Source organism: Hylobates moloch, unplaced genomic scaffold (assembly GCF_009828535.3).
Source record: "Hylobates moloch isolate HMO894 unplaced genomic scaffold, HMol_V3 SCAFFOLD_18, whole genome shotgun sequence".
In the NCBI taxonomy this organism is placed as follows: Eukaryota; Metazoa; Chordata; class Mammalia; order Primates; family Hylobatidae; genus Hylobates; species Hylobates moloch.
The window spans coordinates 41600811-41616968 of record NW_026652293.1 but is presented as its reverse complement, the minus strand read 5'-3'; the positions used below and the strand labels follow the sequence as shown (position 1 = coordinate 41616968).

The 16158-nt window shown below is 41.9% G+C and overlaps 1 protein-coding gene across 11 annotated transcripts in view; it reads left to right on the top strand.

The window, feature by feature from the left end:
* FGGY (FGGY carbohydrate kinase domain containing) overlaps positions 1-16158 on the top strand; it is a 478411-nt gene that overhangs the window by 441130 nt on the left and 21123 nt on the right. For 3 of the 11 annotated variants that reach the window (XM_058430526.1, XM_058430525.1, XM_058430527.1), the window contains 2 exons: positions 57-118; positions 10597-11286. In XM_058430526.1, the coding sequence (XP_058286509.1) occupies positions 57-118; positions 10597-10795 (261 nt within the window). In that variant the 3' untranslated portion in view covers positions 10796-11286. Of the gene's footprint in view, positions 1-56; positions 119-4622; positions 4870-9203; positions 9347-10596; positions 11287-16158 lie in introns of those variants that run through there. The other 8 variants (XM_058430528.1, XM_058430530.1, XR_009210731.1 and 5 more) reach the window with 6 other exon arrangements.

The window sequence follows — 16158 nt, the reverse complement described above, 5'->3', positions numbered from 1 at the left end:
CTCGCTTTGGATTTCGCTTTCCAACTTAGCTGTCTGTGTTGTTTTCCATTTAACAGGAAGCAATGGCAAAAATGAGCAAAGTTGGGAAAGTTGTGTTCCCGAGACTACAGGATAAAAAGTAAGTGTGTATTTTTTATATGTACAGTGCTAAGGAAGTGAGCACATAACACACACACACACATATGCAACTATAGATCTGGAATAAACTCAGGTGGTCAACTAATCCAGTCCTTTAATTTAGTGGTTAAGAAAACTAAGTTCCAGGGAGGTAACGTCACCTTCACTTCCCTAAGATTGCAGAACTATGTAGGGCCAGAGCTGGGGGTAAATATAATCTTCTGAACTCTCAGACCAATATTCTTTTTCCTGGGTAATTGGCAGCAAATCTGCTCTTCTCTGTTCTAAAGTAGGGATCTCTTGTATCTCCATCAAAGGACCCAGTAGCATCTGCTCATTCTTTTACTCTCTGTATCACTTGGCATCAAAGGCTAAAAAATGGCATTGGTTAGTATTTTAATCCGAATTCAACAAAATATTAGTTTACTGAATTCCTGCTATATTCAAGGCATTATGCTGGGCTCCAGGCAGGTGTTACAGGGGAATAAAACACAATCTAATTTAGGCACTTAAGATTAGTTTAGAACAACGGGATAAGTTCCACAATTGAAGTATTGCCAGGTGACAAAGTTGCCTAAGGAAGAAAGGGATGGGAGCCTGTAGAGATGAGAGAATGCTTTTGGGAGGAGGTTATGTCCCAGCTAACTTTAAGCACTTGTAAGAAATTGGTAGACAGGCCAAGGCAGGAAAGAACATTCATAGTAGAAGGAATAACATGTACAGTTATAAAAGTGGGAGCAGCATAGTACATTCAGGTTACTACAAACAACTCATAATCCAGAAACACAAAGTATGAGATGGGGAATGGCAGGAAGTGGGACTGGGGAAGGATAGAATTGGGTGGGGGGAGGTCGGCTCATAAATACCTTGGTGGCCATGCCAAAGACCTCCAACTTCATCCTATAGGCAGAACAGAGATGCTGAATTCTAAGCAGTGGTGAGATCTGGTCAGATGCAGATCAGAAAGATCCCTCTTAAAGGATCCAGTACAGGGGGCTCAAGGTAGAAATAGAGGGTCCAGATAAAAGGCTTTTTCAAGAATCCAGGCTAGAGATGTAAAAGACCTCTGTTAATTTGCTGGTAGTGATTTTGAAGATGAAGGGGCTGTTGTGGAAGTGCTTTTATAATTTTAGGAAAGTATTCGAGTTAAGACCTAAAAGCAAATTCCACTTAACATGATGAACAGGCAAAGGTGCAGATCCCACTGAAGCAGGATCAGTATTTAACAGAGTTGGAAATGTTCATGGAAAAGCAATCCACTTCCTTTTCATTTCCTTTGTCTCCACATGGAGTCAGGCTGCTAACCCTCCGAATAGAAACCCTTCAGTAAAGGCCAGGGTGGAAGGTACAGGCCCTGCGTAGGGGAGCTCCATACAGGAAGGTAGAGAGATCTGAGTTGCCACTGGCAGTAGGAGCTATAGGGCTGCTGTCCCTGTTTCTGTTCCCTGGAGGCAGCTGGAGCATCCCTCTTTTTGTGAAATTAGAAATAGTGTCTTTCTCCATCTCTTCCCTGACCCTCCCAAGACTTTTTAGGGAAGTTTTTAAGTTCTTTCCGTAAACCCCACGTGTTCCTTTAGAAGAGAGTCCTCGGCCGCTTGCTGGGAGCTGGCAGCTGGCAGCTGTTGTCTGCGAAGGAGGCGGTACACACGGTGCTTTAGCACCATCTGCAGGCAACCCAGAGATTTGCAAGGAGACAGGAGAAGCCAGTTTCCTTCTGAGCCAGCCTCATCTCATTGCCTAATAGATCATACTGTTAACGATGTGGGACGACATTTACTTAGGCCTCTGCCACACAGAAGCAGGGACTGAGCTGAGACACATTTTGAAGAGAGGGGATTCAGCTGATTTTAAAATTCATAATCACGGAGAGTGTAATTTAGTGACTATAGTTTAATGAGTAAATGTTTAGGATGACCCCAAATTGCATTATTATGCCCAGTCCAAATTTACATTTGGCTCTGGAAGAGTCACTTAAACGTGCTTTCAAAAATTTGGTGCATTGCAAGACACTATCAACAGAGTAAAAAGGCAACTCACAGAATGGGAGAAAACATTTGCTTATCATACATCCAATAAGAGATTGATATCCAGAATATATAAATGTATAAAGAACTCCTAAAACTCAACAACAACAACAAAAGGCAAAAACAACCCAATTCAAAAGTGGGCAAAGGACTTGAATGGTTATTTCTCCAAAGAAGATTTATAAATGACCAATAAGCACGTGATAGGGTATTCAACATCACTATTAGGAAAATCAAAACTACCGTGAGGTACCACCTCACACATTAGGATGCTACTATTTTAAAACAGAAAACAACAAATGTTGGCAAGAATGTGGAGAAACTGGAACCTCTGTGCATAGTTGGTGAGAATGTAACATAGTATCGCTGCTGCAGAAAACAGTATGGCCATTCTTCAAGAAATTAAGAATAGAATTAACTTGTGATTCAGGAATTGTATTTCTGAGTATATATCCAAAAGAACTGAAAGTAGGGGATGGAAGAGATATTTCTACATTCATGTTTCACAGCAACATTATTCATGATGGTGAAAATCATGAGAGCAACCTAAGTGTTCATTAGTAGATGAACATATAAATGAAGAATGATATGTGCATACAATGGAATATTATTCAGCCTTAGAAAGAAGCAATTTCTGACATGCCATACATCAGTGAATCTTGAGGATATTATTCTAAGTGAAATAAGATAACCCCAAAAAGACAAATACTGCATGATTCCACCTATGTAAAGAATAAGGCCAGTGCACAAAGTTATGGCAAAGTTGTCAGTCTTAACATTGTAAATCTTCAAGTGTGTGTGAAGGGGTGCTCACCTTAGCTCCCTTCTAGCAATTTTGAGATTCTAAAGTCAAGAAATACATCTCATGTAGTGAAAGAATTGCTTACCATTATATTGTCACAGAGCCTCATTAGTAGGAGTAAATTGTTCCTAAAATAATTCTATGACTAATAAATTTGGATGCTCATAGAGTAGGTTTTAGTAGTACCTACATATAGCTATATTGATGATAATATTAAAATATTAATTATCTAAAAATTAGTAACTAGCACTTATATCACTTATTATGAGTCAGGTACTGTTCTAAATGCTTTTCATATATTTCCACACTTAATTCACACAACAGCTCTGCTGAAGTAGATCCCATAATTATCCCCATTTACAGATGGAGAAATTTAGACAGAAATAGTTTAAGTAACATATCCAAAGTCACACAGCTAATGTTGGGCCACATTAAGATTCCAACCTAGGCTTCGGAGTTCACCTTTTAACCCTGTGCTTGGCCCCATCACAACTCCTACGTTACCGGAATGCTCACAGTCTAATAAATATTGGGTAGGGGACTCCTACTAACATAGCTATATGTGACAAATAGAAGTCCCTGTGTGTATCCAAGGTTACTCTTACAACCTCTCTCCGCCAATGCACAACTTTGCACCAAAATTTCATCATGAGGACTCCTTTTCCGAGCACCCCAGAATTGAGCAAGACGTGCTAAACTGGCTTCTTCATCCCCTCACCCCATGTCAGCTTCCCAGCCAAGAGGAGTAAGGACAAAGTTGCAAGGCTGCAAGTATAATTTGTCTCGGTTCCTATTATTCCTTTCAGGATTATGATGCCAGAGTAGCTTCAGCTGTTCTGCGGTCTGATTCATGGCCAATACGAGTTCTGACAGGTCTAACCCAAAGAGTCAGCCAGATAGGACAGGGAGAGCAAGGGCCACTGTGAGATGTCTGGAAGGCAAGCACAGCTCTAGAAAAGGCATTAGCTACATTTCCATGGGGTTTTGCTCCTGGATAAAGCAGGTCACAAGGGAAACCTAGATGTGGAATCTGCAAAAGGGCAATTAAAATGTTCAGTCTCATCCTTGGTCAGGCTGTGATTTTAGGGCAGTCATCAAACCTGGGGCTAGTTATATAGGAAATATTTATTGAAGCCGGCAATGTGAAAGAGTCTCCATTAAGTCCGGCGTTTTTGTATATACAGTAGAAGCTTTGAAGTCAGACAGACATGAGTTTGAATTCCAGCTCTGCCAGTTTTTATCTATACTACTTTGTATATGCCTCTCATTTAGAAATTTTTTTTTTGATGGAGTCTCGCTCTTTCACCCAGGCTGGAGTGAAGTGGTGCAATCTCGGTTCACCGCAACCTCCGCCCCCGGGTTCAAGCAATTCTTCTGCCTCAGCCTCCTGAGTAGCTGGGATTACAGGCGTCTGCCACCATGTCTGGCTAATTTTTGTATTTTTAATAGAGATGGGGTTTAAATGTTCTTATTTCTAAATTGGAGATAATAAAACTTCATGCAGGTCACATATAATAGGTCTGAAACATGCTAATTCATTGCCCAGGATGCTGTAAGCATTCAGAATCTAGGTGTCAGCATCACCACCACACATGTATTCCCATTCTTCTAGATGTACGGGGAAGCCCCGTGGCAGTTTTGTCTTGAGATCATTCAACATATTTATATTTCTCCCACAGATACTATGATAAGAAATACCAAGTATTCCTGAAGCTGGTTGAACACCAGAAGGAGTATTTGGCGATCATGAATGATGACTGAACAGGGCTTGCAGGTGCTGATGCCAGAAGCTTCTGTGCCATTGCATTAAAGACTTCTGTCATTTAATCCATGTTCAAGACCCTTGAGGTATTGTTTCATCATTTCTGTATTGTCTTTCAATAAAGAAAACAAACATGTGCAGCCAGAATTAGAGTCTTCATTTCAAAATACCACTATTATTTAGTTTCAGTTTCCATACAGTCTCCATCATAGTAACAGAAGTTTCACTTAGGGTCATAGGATCTCACATGAGACTAGACCTTGGGGGCCATTCAATCCAGGGGAGGCGTGTACTTTTTTTTTTTTTTTTTTCTTTTTGAGACGGAGTCTCGCTCTATCGCCCAGGCTGGAGGGCAGTGGAGCGATCTCGGCTCACTGCAAACTCCGCCTCCCAGGTTCATGCCATTCTCCTGCCTCAGCCTCCTGAGTAGCTGGGACTACAGGTGCCCGCCACCACGCCCGGCTAATTTTTTGTATTTTTAGTAGAGACGGGGTTTCACCATGTTAGCCAGGATGGTCTCGATCTCCTGACCTCGTGATCCACCCGCCTCGGCCTCCCAAAGTGCTGGGATTACAGGCGTGAGCCACCGCGCCTGGCCAGGCCTGTACTTTTTAATCAATTAAATGTCAGCTATTAAATGAAAAACTTACATTACTTTAGGTAGGACATCTAATACATAGTCGATCTCTTTTATGGCATTTTCTCCTCCTATGCAGGATCTAGTCTAGGGTCAGATACCACATTTATTTGCAGAATTGTCATTTCACAATCATCATATTAAAGACAGGTGTAGGCAGGAATCATCGATGGATCCAGGAGGGAATTTTGAAGAATAACTGGATATATGCATAATCTTAAAATATCTCTTCAGAATTTGCTTATTAGTTACAAGAGGAAAAAGAACATTAAGTATACAGGGAAGAAATAGGACAACGTCTTGATTAGGTGATCCACATCAACTTCAGATGGGCAAACGGACATTGTGTGCCTCCAGATATGAGAGAAGAAACAGCATTTTAATGCAGAGCCTGAACCGAATCAGAAGGAAACATCAGACAAACCCAACATGGGAAGCATTTTATTTTTTAATGGACTATATTTTTCAAAAATGTCTATGTCATACTGACAAAGAAAGGCTGTGGGAAGTTTCCAGATTAAAGGAAACTGAAGAAACCTGATGGCTAAAAGCCAGCTGTTTTAGTTGATACCACAGCAGACACACAAACGCACACAGACATACACATACATACATATGTCAACACCCACACATAATTTCAGACTCAAGAGTAACTGCTAACATTTTTTTGAGAGCTGTCATAGCTCAAATGAGTGTGAGTAGAGGACATGCTAAGACTTCAGCAAAAGACAGCAGGTAGAGAAGAAAAAGCCAATATAACTCAGTAAATAAACATCCTGTGGAGTCCTTTGTGCCACACGTTGTGGTAAGCACTGGTCTACAGGAATAAATAAGACATGGCCCCTGCCTTCAGGAACCTCCCTGTTGAATCCGAGACATAGACAAATAAATTGATGACAGCACATTGTGAGAAATGCTACAATTAAAAAACAAAGTACCTGCTGCATGGAGCCCATCAGTCAGAAAAGGAGGAAGGGGAAGGGTGACAGGTGGGATGAAAAACAATATGGTATAACAGCTATGAGCCCTGGCCTGGGATCCTAGGCCTGGTCTTACCTCTTACTAGATGTGTGACTTGGAGAAAGGTCCTTAATCTTCGTAAGTCTCAGTTTCTTCATTTTGAAATGAATAGGTATTGAATATGTTTTTGTTGTTGTTGGGTTTTTTTTTTTTTTTTTGAGATGGAGTCTCGCTCTGTCGCTCAGGCTGGAGTGCAGTGGCGCGATCTCTGCTCACTGCAAGCTTCACCTTCCAGGTTCACGCCATTCTCCTGCCTCAGCCTCCTGAGTAGCTGGGACTACAGGCACCCGCCACCACGCCCGGCTAATTTTTTGTATTTTTAGTAGAGATGGGGTTTCACCGTGTTAGCCAGGATGGTCTCAATCTCCTGACCTTACGATCCACCCGCCTCAGCCTCCCAAAGTGCTGGTATTACAGGCGTGAGCCACCACACCTGGCCTGAATAGGTTAATAGTACCTACTTTACAGGATTATAATGAGGACTAAAGGAGATAATGCATATAAAGCACTCAACTCAATTGCATGGTCCATGCCTGTGTTATTACAGGGCTCTGCTCCTAGAAGATGCTCAAAATAGTAACTGTAGTAAGCATGGAGAAGGGTGAGCACCCCAGTTATGAAGGTCAGCTCTGCAATAGCATTCTACAGTATCCAAAGGATATAGGGACCTTAGGCATAGCCCCGAGTGAAGGTGGATGTGCGTGTCTGATCTAGCTGGCCTAAAAGCAGAAGGAAGCCCAGTGCATTCATAGACCCTAGCCAGAGGTTGCACTAGGGATAAAGGAGGATTGGGGATCACTACAGAAGAGGAGTCGGGTATTGCAGGATCTAAGCAAGATGTCAGGTCTATGGCCAAACAGGCTTCAGCTGCAAAAGCTGATTATCACTCACTGAGAAACGGGCAGGCCTGGACCTGCTCACACAAAGCCCTGGTGAATGCAGTGGTTGTCTGTGGATACAAAAGGCAGATATAAAAGCATGAATAATTACCAACTATCTGCCAAGTCCTTGTTGTATGTCCTCTCCAATCCTCCTACAGCACTGTGAGGTAGGCAGCATTACCCCCACCTTATAGTTGAGAAAGTTGAGTTTCAGAAAAGATAGACAGTTTGCCCAGAGTCAGCAGACGGTAGCAGAGATAGGATCCAAATCCAGATCTGCCTGGGTATCACCCCATTGGAACAGCTGGAGAGGAATCCTGACCACCACCTGCGCTTTAGTTGCAGTGCTCATGTTGTTGATTGCCAAGCCCCGGGTGCTGGCCATTCTTTCAAGCAAACTCGTATCCAAACCAAACCTGACCTGAGTTCTCACTGCTTTATAGAGAAAGGAAAACACACAGAAATTAGGCAAAAAAACATGGCAACACTAGGACACCTTTGGTATCTCAACAGTGAGGAGCAGCTTGACAGAAAGGAGAAGGGCTGCAAGACCTTGGGCATGATAGCTAACCTGTCTAAGCCTCAGTCTTTCCCTCTGTGGTGGGATCATCCTGCTACCTACCTCCTAGGGTTGGTGGTAAGGATTCAATGAAAGACCTGTGGATAAAGCCCTTAGCACAACGCCTTTCAGACAATAGGCACTCTACAAATATTGTTTCTCCATAGTTCTCTCTGTGCCTCCTAGCTAGGAGGTTAATCCCTAAGAAAATCATTCTGGTTCCTACTATAAAGCCACTGTGTTAGGAAAAATATAAATGTCTATATATAATTCTATTAGAAACCGCGTGTAGCTCAGTAATAAAAATTTTAATCACTCCAATACACACCTCCTTGCACTGAGAAAGGTTTTATTTAATACATGCATGTAAAGTATATTTAGCTTTGATGAATAAGAATTGCAGTGAAGCCAGAGTGGTTTGTGAGATTTTTGTTTTGTTGCCTACTGAAAGCTTTTCTTTCAAGTTAAAGCCAAACTTTCTTAGCAAATCATTTTGCCAAGGAACGCATTACAGGTTTTAAATTTTGACCAAAAATACTTCCCATATGTGAAGAACATAAATGTGGCTTTCAAAAGAGCCAAAGAGAACAAAAGCTGGGGGAGGTGAGGAAGAAAAGACAAGAATGACAGAATGCAGTGGCATGTTGCAGAGCTACAGTAAACTACAGGACCCGATGCCACAGTGAGCTGGAGTCCCAATGAGGCATCCAGAAGGGATGCCCTCTTTTGTGAAGATCAAGACTGGGCATTTCATCTTTATATTCAGAGCATAATCTGTGTTGTTGCCAGTTGCACTGGGGAGTATAAGTTCCAAGAGGAGCAGTAAAAATATTGTAAGGCAACTCTGGAAACGCCCAGCTTTAAGAATGTACCAAATCAGCATGTGAGTTAACAAGCTAGAATGCTTAGGTTTTAATATCAACATGATCTGCTATTTCTCCCAGGCCTGAGGATAATCAAGTTCTTTAGATTTACTTACCTGTTGTTGTTGTTTTTTTTCCCCCTGGCCACTGGCCTGTGAGCTCTTGGAGGGCTCAGAGTATCTTATAGCCTGTTCTCTGCACCCAAACAGTTCTTGGCACATAATGGGTATTCCGTAAGTGGATAAATACACAAACATAAGATGTTTTTCTGCAAAAAAAAAAAACACTGGTAGAACTAAAAAAACTCACTTTCAGGTCAATCTTCTGTACGTGTTAATATGCCTTAATTTAAGCAACTGTCAAATGCTTTAAAATGTGTTTTGGTCACTAAGGATTTTTAAAAATCATGCCTTATACCTAACAACTTGCTTTTTTAGTTTTTTATTGCACATAGATACACACATGCATAACCACACAACTTCATTTTGGGTTGTAGCTCAAGCTGAGAACCTTTTGCAAATTTTCCATGTTGTTACAGACTATTTCCTGTATGATATCCTATGGGAAGCCAGAGGTGTTGTAATCCAGAGACACCCATTGTTCACCAGGACTGCAGGACACATGCTTTCAGAATTCAAGGGCATAGTTACAAATAATTACCATCAAGAATTTAAAATGAAGGACATCGTTGCTAAACAAGAAACTAATGACTGAGTGGAGCTGTGTAATGTAATTATACTTAAGATGGGACTTCTGACGAATCACAGAAGAATCTTTGTGCTGTCTCATGTCTCCATAAATACACTTAACTGCTATTGACAGTAATAGGAGGGAGTCTTGAATATGAAAAGCTTTTTTTATCCTTTTATGATTTCTAGAGGGAAAACTTAAAAGAACAATTATGTTTTTTAAAAAAGATGTTTCTCCCAGTACTTCTGAATATTTGACAATCCTATAAAATTTGTAAAACTAAAGTAACTTTAAAAGCAAAGACTTCTGCTAATAAATCTCAACTTCTCAATTTAGCATTAACTTGCCCATTAATTTTGTGGTCAAGTTTCATTATGCACAGAAAATCATTTAAAACTACACTTAGCATAAATGTTTCTAAAGACCTAATTTTTATTTAAGTCCTGCCTTAAGCCATGATTAGAAGTGCTTCCTTATTAAAATCTAGAGTGAGCCTGCCTCCCTACTGCATAATTGTAAACACATTTGAAATATAAAATGATTTATTTATTAGTGTCTGTTATTTCGGCAAAATCAATAGGGATGCCTTCCATTTGAATACTTCTTTACAGTTTCCCTATTGATTGCACATACATTATCTCATCTGCCCCTTATAATAAATTGGTGGGGTAGGCCTGACAAAGTGGGATCCCAGTTTACAAATACCCAAACCACATCTCCTCGAGTTTAAGTGACTGGTCCAAGATTGTGTAGCTGGAACACAGATGCAGAACCACTCCGCTGCTTCCTCCTAAATAAATTAAATTACCTTATTTGTGCAACAGCAGATGATTCATTAGTTTCCTAATTACTCTCTCTTCCCTGCTTCCCTTCATTAACATGATGTATAAATATCTAGGAGGCCCCTTTTGAAACTCATTGGTTGGTCAAAGTACTGAATTATTTCTATTGGCAAGCAAAGGCAAAGTGACAAAGCCTTGAGCCATGGAATCATTGAGTCCTGTATTCAAATCACAGCTTCATTACATACTACTTTACACAGTTTATGAATTCATCCATACCAGTTAACCTGTTAGTCTTTGTTTCTTATCTATCAAGTGGGAGAAAATCAAATCTGCCTCATGGTTAATGTGAGGATTAAATGGGATAATATGCAAAGTGCCTGGCATAGTACCTGACATAAAGTAGAAATGTAACAAATATCAATTTTTCTCCTCAACTAATTCATATTTATTATATAGGACTTCTAGAAGTATGGCTTCCAGTCAAGTTGGACAACTTTATATCCAGTTTCTACAGGTAAACGTCTGTGTTTCATCAACAACACCAACCGTTACTGAGCTCTTACTACGTCAAGAGTGCTGGAATGGTCCCTGTTGCATGGCGCATACAGGGGCCAGCATTGGGTTGAAGAGAGAGGGAACATATCTAAAGAACTGAGAACCATGGAAATCTTGTGTCAGTGGCCCGTTGACTGCCACTATTGACAGGTGTGTGGAAAGGCTCATGTGGAAATAATGAAGGCTGAAACATGTCCAGCCCCACCTTTCTCAGCTCTGCTAAGCTGCAGGTACTCAAAGTCTTTTGTCAGCAGCTTCAGCTTTATTCCACCTAGAGGAAACCTAGCCTGAGGCAGGCAGTACGGAACATGCAGTTCAGACCAGCCTCAACCCTTCCCAGCCAGTAGGACTGGAATTCGTCTTTCTGCCATGAAGCCCCGAGCACCTGGGGCCACACCAAATGGCAGCTTTCTCTCCGAAAGTACGAACATGTTTGCGCAGGCTGGTTTGAACCCCTTGATACTGCCACACTATCCTTACACTAGGCACAAAGAAAAGTAAATATTGATTCTTCTCCCTTGGTTTGCTGCATTATTTCTAAGCCATTTGTCATAGTGTATTCCTCACATTACATTTCATTCTGTTTGAAACCCTCCCAGACTCAGCCTCATGTACTTATTTCATTTCTGGCTCACCACTTCCTTCAAATTTGACTTTTGAAACTATCTCTGGGTAGAACCTTGGCTCTCCTTTAAGCATAGGTTAAATTTGCCTTCATGCTAGTCTGACTTATAAGTCATTTCTCCCATCCCGTCCCGCCCCAGAAAGCCCTATCTCAAGTTAAACCATACGGAAGGCTTATCTACCTACACCCAGCAAAGAACTGACCCATACATATCTGATTTGCCCTCCAGTTTCCCTGCTAGGGCCAAATGTTATGTGAAAGGCTACCTAGGTGAAATCCTGATACGTTATCTAGCTTTTATCAGCTATCTCCCCTAAGGGCCAAATCCAGTTCCCTATAATTCTCCGGCCACCAACTTGGGCCTTGTTTTAACCCAGGCAGACCTCGCAGAGAAAAATCCAAGAGCCTTAAACCATACTTTGTGTTTAGAAACTTCTATGCCAACCACTCTTGATGTGAGTGCCAGCTATTGAAGATGTTCTCTGAATGCTTCCTGATCCATGGCATGAGATAGTATTTCATTCTCTGGTCTCCTTGTGGTTGAAGGATCTTGTGACCAATCTGTTTAATGAGCTGTGAGAAATTATGTGTGTTATTTCTGGACCAAGTCTTTGATTGTCAGTGTGAGAATCCTCAGAGCTTTCTTTTCTCCTACACAACAACCAGCAAATGTTCCACGTGGGGATTCTCCCTCAGCCTGGGTTCCAGAGAGAGGATGGCTGTGAGCAGAGCCCCTAACCAGTGCACAATGAACATGTGGCTTGATGAGACATACACTTTTGTTTGTTGAAAACACTGAGGTGGGAGGGGAGCCAAGATGGCCGAATAGGAACAGCTCCGGTCTCCAGCTCCCAGCCCCAGCGACACAGAAGACTGGTGGTTTCTGCATTTCTGCTTGAGGTACCGCTTTCATCTCACTAGGGAGTGCCAAACAGTGGGTGCAGGACAGTCGGTGAAGCGCACTGTGCGCGAGCCGAAGCAGGGCGAGGCACTGCCTCACTCGGGAAGCGCAAGGGGTCAGGGAGTTCCCTTTCCTAGTCAAAGAAAGGGGTAACAGACGGCACCTGGAAAATCGGGTCAGTCCCACCCTCATACTGCGCTTTCCCAATGGGCCTGGAAAACGGCACACTAGGAGATTGTATCCCGCACCTGGCTCGGAGGGTCCTATGCCCACGGAGTCTTGCTGATTGCTAGCACAGCAGTCTGAGATCAAGCTGCAAGGCGGCAGCGAGGCTGGGGGAGGGGCACCCGCCATTACCCAGGCTTGCTTAGGTAAACAAAGCAGCCAGGAAGCTCGAACTGGGTGGAGCCCACCACAGCTCAAGGAGGCCTGTCTGCCTCTGTAGGCTCCACCTCTGGGGCTAGGGCACAGACAAACAAAAAGTCAGCAGGAATCTCCAGAGACTTAAACGTCCCTCTCTGACTGACAGCTTTGAAGAGAGTAGTGGTTCTCCCAGCACGCAGCTGGAGATCTGAGAACGGACAGACTGTCTCCTAAAGTGGGTCCCTCACCCCTGAGCAGCCTAACTGGGAGGCACCCCCCCAGAAGGGAAAGACTGACACCTCACTGGGCCAGGTACTCCTCTGAGACAAAAATTCCAGAGGAACTATCAGACAGCTGAATTGGTGGTCTCACGAAAATCCACTGTTCTGCAGCCACCGCTGCTGACACCCAGCCAAACAGGGTCTGGAGTGGACCTCTAGTAAACTCCAACAGACCTGCAGCTGAGGGTCCTGTCTGGTAGAGGGAAAACTAACAAACAGAAAGGACATCCACACCAAAAACCCATCTGTACATCACCAGCATCAAAGCCCAAAAGTAGATAAAACCGCAAAGATGGGGAAAAAACAGAGCAGAAAAACTGGAAACTCTAAAAAGCAGAGCACCTCTCCTCCTCCAAAGGAACGCAGTTCCTCACCAGCAATGGAACAAAGCTGGATGGAGGATGACTTTGACGAGTTGAGAGAAGAAGGCTTCAGACGATCAAACTACTCTGAGCTATGGGAGGAAATTCAAAACAATAGCAAAGAAGTTAAAAACTTTGAAAAAATATTAGAAGAATGGATAACTAGAATAACCAATGGAGAGAAGGGCTTAAAGGAGATGGAGGAGCTGAAAGCCAAGTTTCGAGAACTACGTGAAGATTGCAGAAGCCTCAGTAGCAGATGCGATCAACTGGAAGAAAGGGTATCACTGATGGAAGATGAAATGAATGAAATGAAGAGAGAAGGGAAGTCTAGAGAAAAAAGAATAAAAAGAAATGAACAAAGCCTCCAAGAAATTTGGGACTACGTGAAACGACCAAACCTACGTCTGATTGGTGTACCTGAAAATGACGGGGAGAATGGAACCAAGTTGGAAAACACTCTGCAAGATATTATCCAGGAGAACTTCCCCAATCTAGCAAGGCAGGCCAACATTCAGATTCAGGAAATACAGAGAACGCCACAAAGATACTCCTCGAGAAGAGCAACTCCAAGACACATAATTGTCAGATTCACCAAAGTTGAAATGAAGGAAAAAATGTTAAGGGCTGCCAGAGAGAAAGGTCGGGTTACCCACAAAGGGAAGCCCATCAGGCTAACAGCTGATCTCTCGGCAGAAACTCTACAAGCCAGAAGAGAGTGGGGGCCGATATTCAACATTCTTAAAGAAAAGAATTTTCAACCCAGAATTTCCTATCCAGCCAAACTAAGCTTCATAAGTGAAGGAGAAATAAAATACTTTACAGACAAGCAAACGCTGAGTGATTTTGTCACCACCAGGCCTGCCCTAAAAGAGCTCCTGAAGGAAGCACTAAACATGGAAAGGAACAACCGGTACCAGCCACTGCAAAAACATGCCAAATTGTAAAGACCATCGAGGCTAGGAAGAAACTGCATCAACTAATGAGCAAAATAACCAACTAACGTCATAATGACAGGATCAGATTCACACATAACAATATTAACATTAAATTCATAATGACAGGATCAGATTCACACATAACAATATTAACATTAAATGTAAATGGGCTAAATGCTCCAATTAAAAGACACAGACTGGCAAACTGGATAAGGAGTCAGGACCCATCAGTGTGCTGTATTCAGGAAACCCATCTCACGTGCAGAGACACACATAGAGTCAAAATAAAGGGATGGAGGAAGATCTATCAAGCAAATGGAAAACAAAAAAAGGCAGGGGTTGCAATCCTAGTCTCTGACAAAATAGACTTTAAACCAACAAAGATCAAAAGAGACAAAGAAGGCCATTACATAATGGTAAAGGGATCAATTCAACAAGAAGAGCTAACTATCCTAAATATATATGCACCCAACACAGGAGCACCCAGATTCATAAAGCAAGTCCTCAGTGACCTACAAAGGGACTTAAACTCCCACACAATAATAATGGGAGATTTTAACACCCCACTGTCAACATTAGACAGATCATCTAGACAGAAAGTTAACAAGGATATCCAGGAATTGAACTCAGCTCTAAACAAAGTGGACCTAATAGACATCTACAGAACTCTCCACCCCAAATCAACAGAATATACATTTTTTTCAGCACCACACCACACCTATTCCAAAATTGACCACATAGTTGGAAGTAAAGCTCTCCTCAGCAAATGTAAAAGAACAGAAATTATAACAAACTGTCTCTCAGACCACAGTGCAATCAAACTAGAACTCAGGATTAAGAAACTCACTCAAAACCGCTCAACTACATGGAAACTGAACAACCTGCTCCTGAATGACTATTGGGTACATAATGAAATGAAGGCAGAAATAAAGATGTTCTTTGAAACCAACGAGAACAAAGACACAACCTACCAGAATCTCTGGGACACATTCAAAGCAGTGTGTAGAGGGAAATTTATAGCACTAAATGCCCACAAGAGAAAACAGGAAAGATCCACAATTGACACCCTAACATCACAATTCAAAGAACTAGAAAAGCAAGAGCAAACACATTCAAAAGCTAGCAGAAGGCTAGAAATAACTAAAATCAGAGCAGAACTGAAGGAAATAGAGACACAAAAAACCCTTCAAAAAATTAATGAATCCAGGAGCTGGTTTTTTGAGAAGATCAACAAAATTGATAGACCGCTAGCAAGACTAATAAAGAAGAAAAGAGAGAAGAATCAAATAGATGCAATAAAAAATGAAAAAGGGGATATCACCACCGATCCCACAGAAATACATTCTACCATCAGAGAATACTACAAACACCTCTATGCAAATAAACTAGAAAGTCTAGAAGAAATGGATAAATTCCTCGACAAATACACCCTCCCAAGACTAAATCAGGAAGAAGTCAAATCTCTGAATAGACCAATAACAGGTTCTGAAATTGTGGCAATAATCAATAGCTTACCAACCAAAAAGAGTCCAGGACCTGATGGATTCACAGCTGAATTCTACCAGAGGTACAAGGAGGAACTGGTACCATTCCTTCTGAAACTATTCCAATCGATAGAAAAAGAGGGAATCCTCCCTAACACATTTTATGAAGCCAGCATCATCCTGATACCAAAGCCAGGCAGAGACACAACCAAAAAAGAGAATTTTAGACCAATATCCTTGATGAACATTGATGCAAAAATCCTCAATAAAATACTGGCAAACCGAATCCAGCAGCACATCAAAAAGCTTATACACCATGATCAAGTGGGCTTCATCCCTGGGATGCAAGGCTGGTTCAACATACGCAAATCAATAAATGTAATCCAGCATATAAACAGAACCAAAGACAAAAACCACATGATTATCTCAATAGATGCAGAAAAGGCTTTTGACAAAATTCAACAACCCTTCATGCTAAAAACTCTCAATAAATTAGGTATTGATGGGAC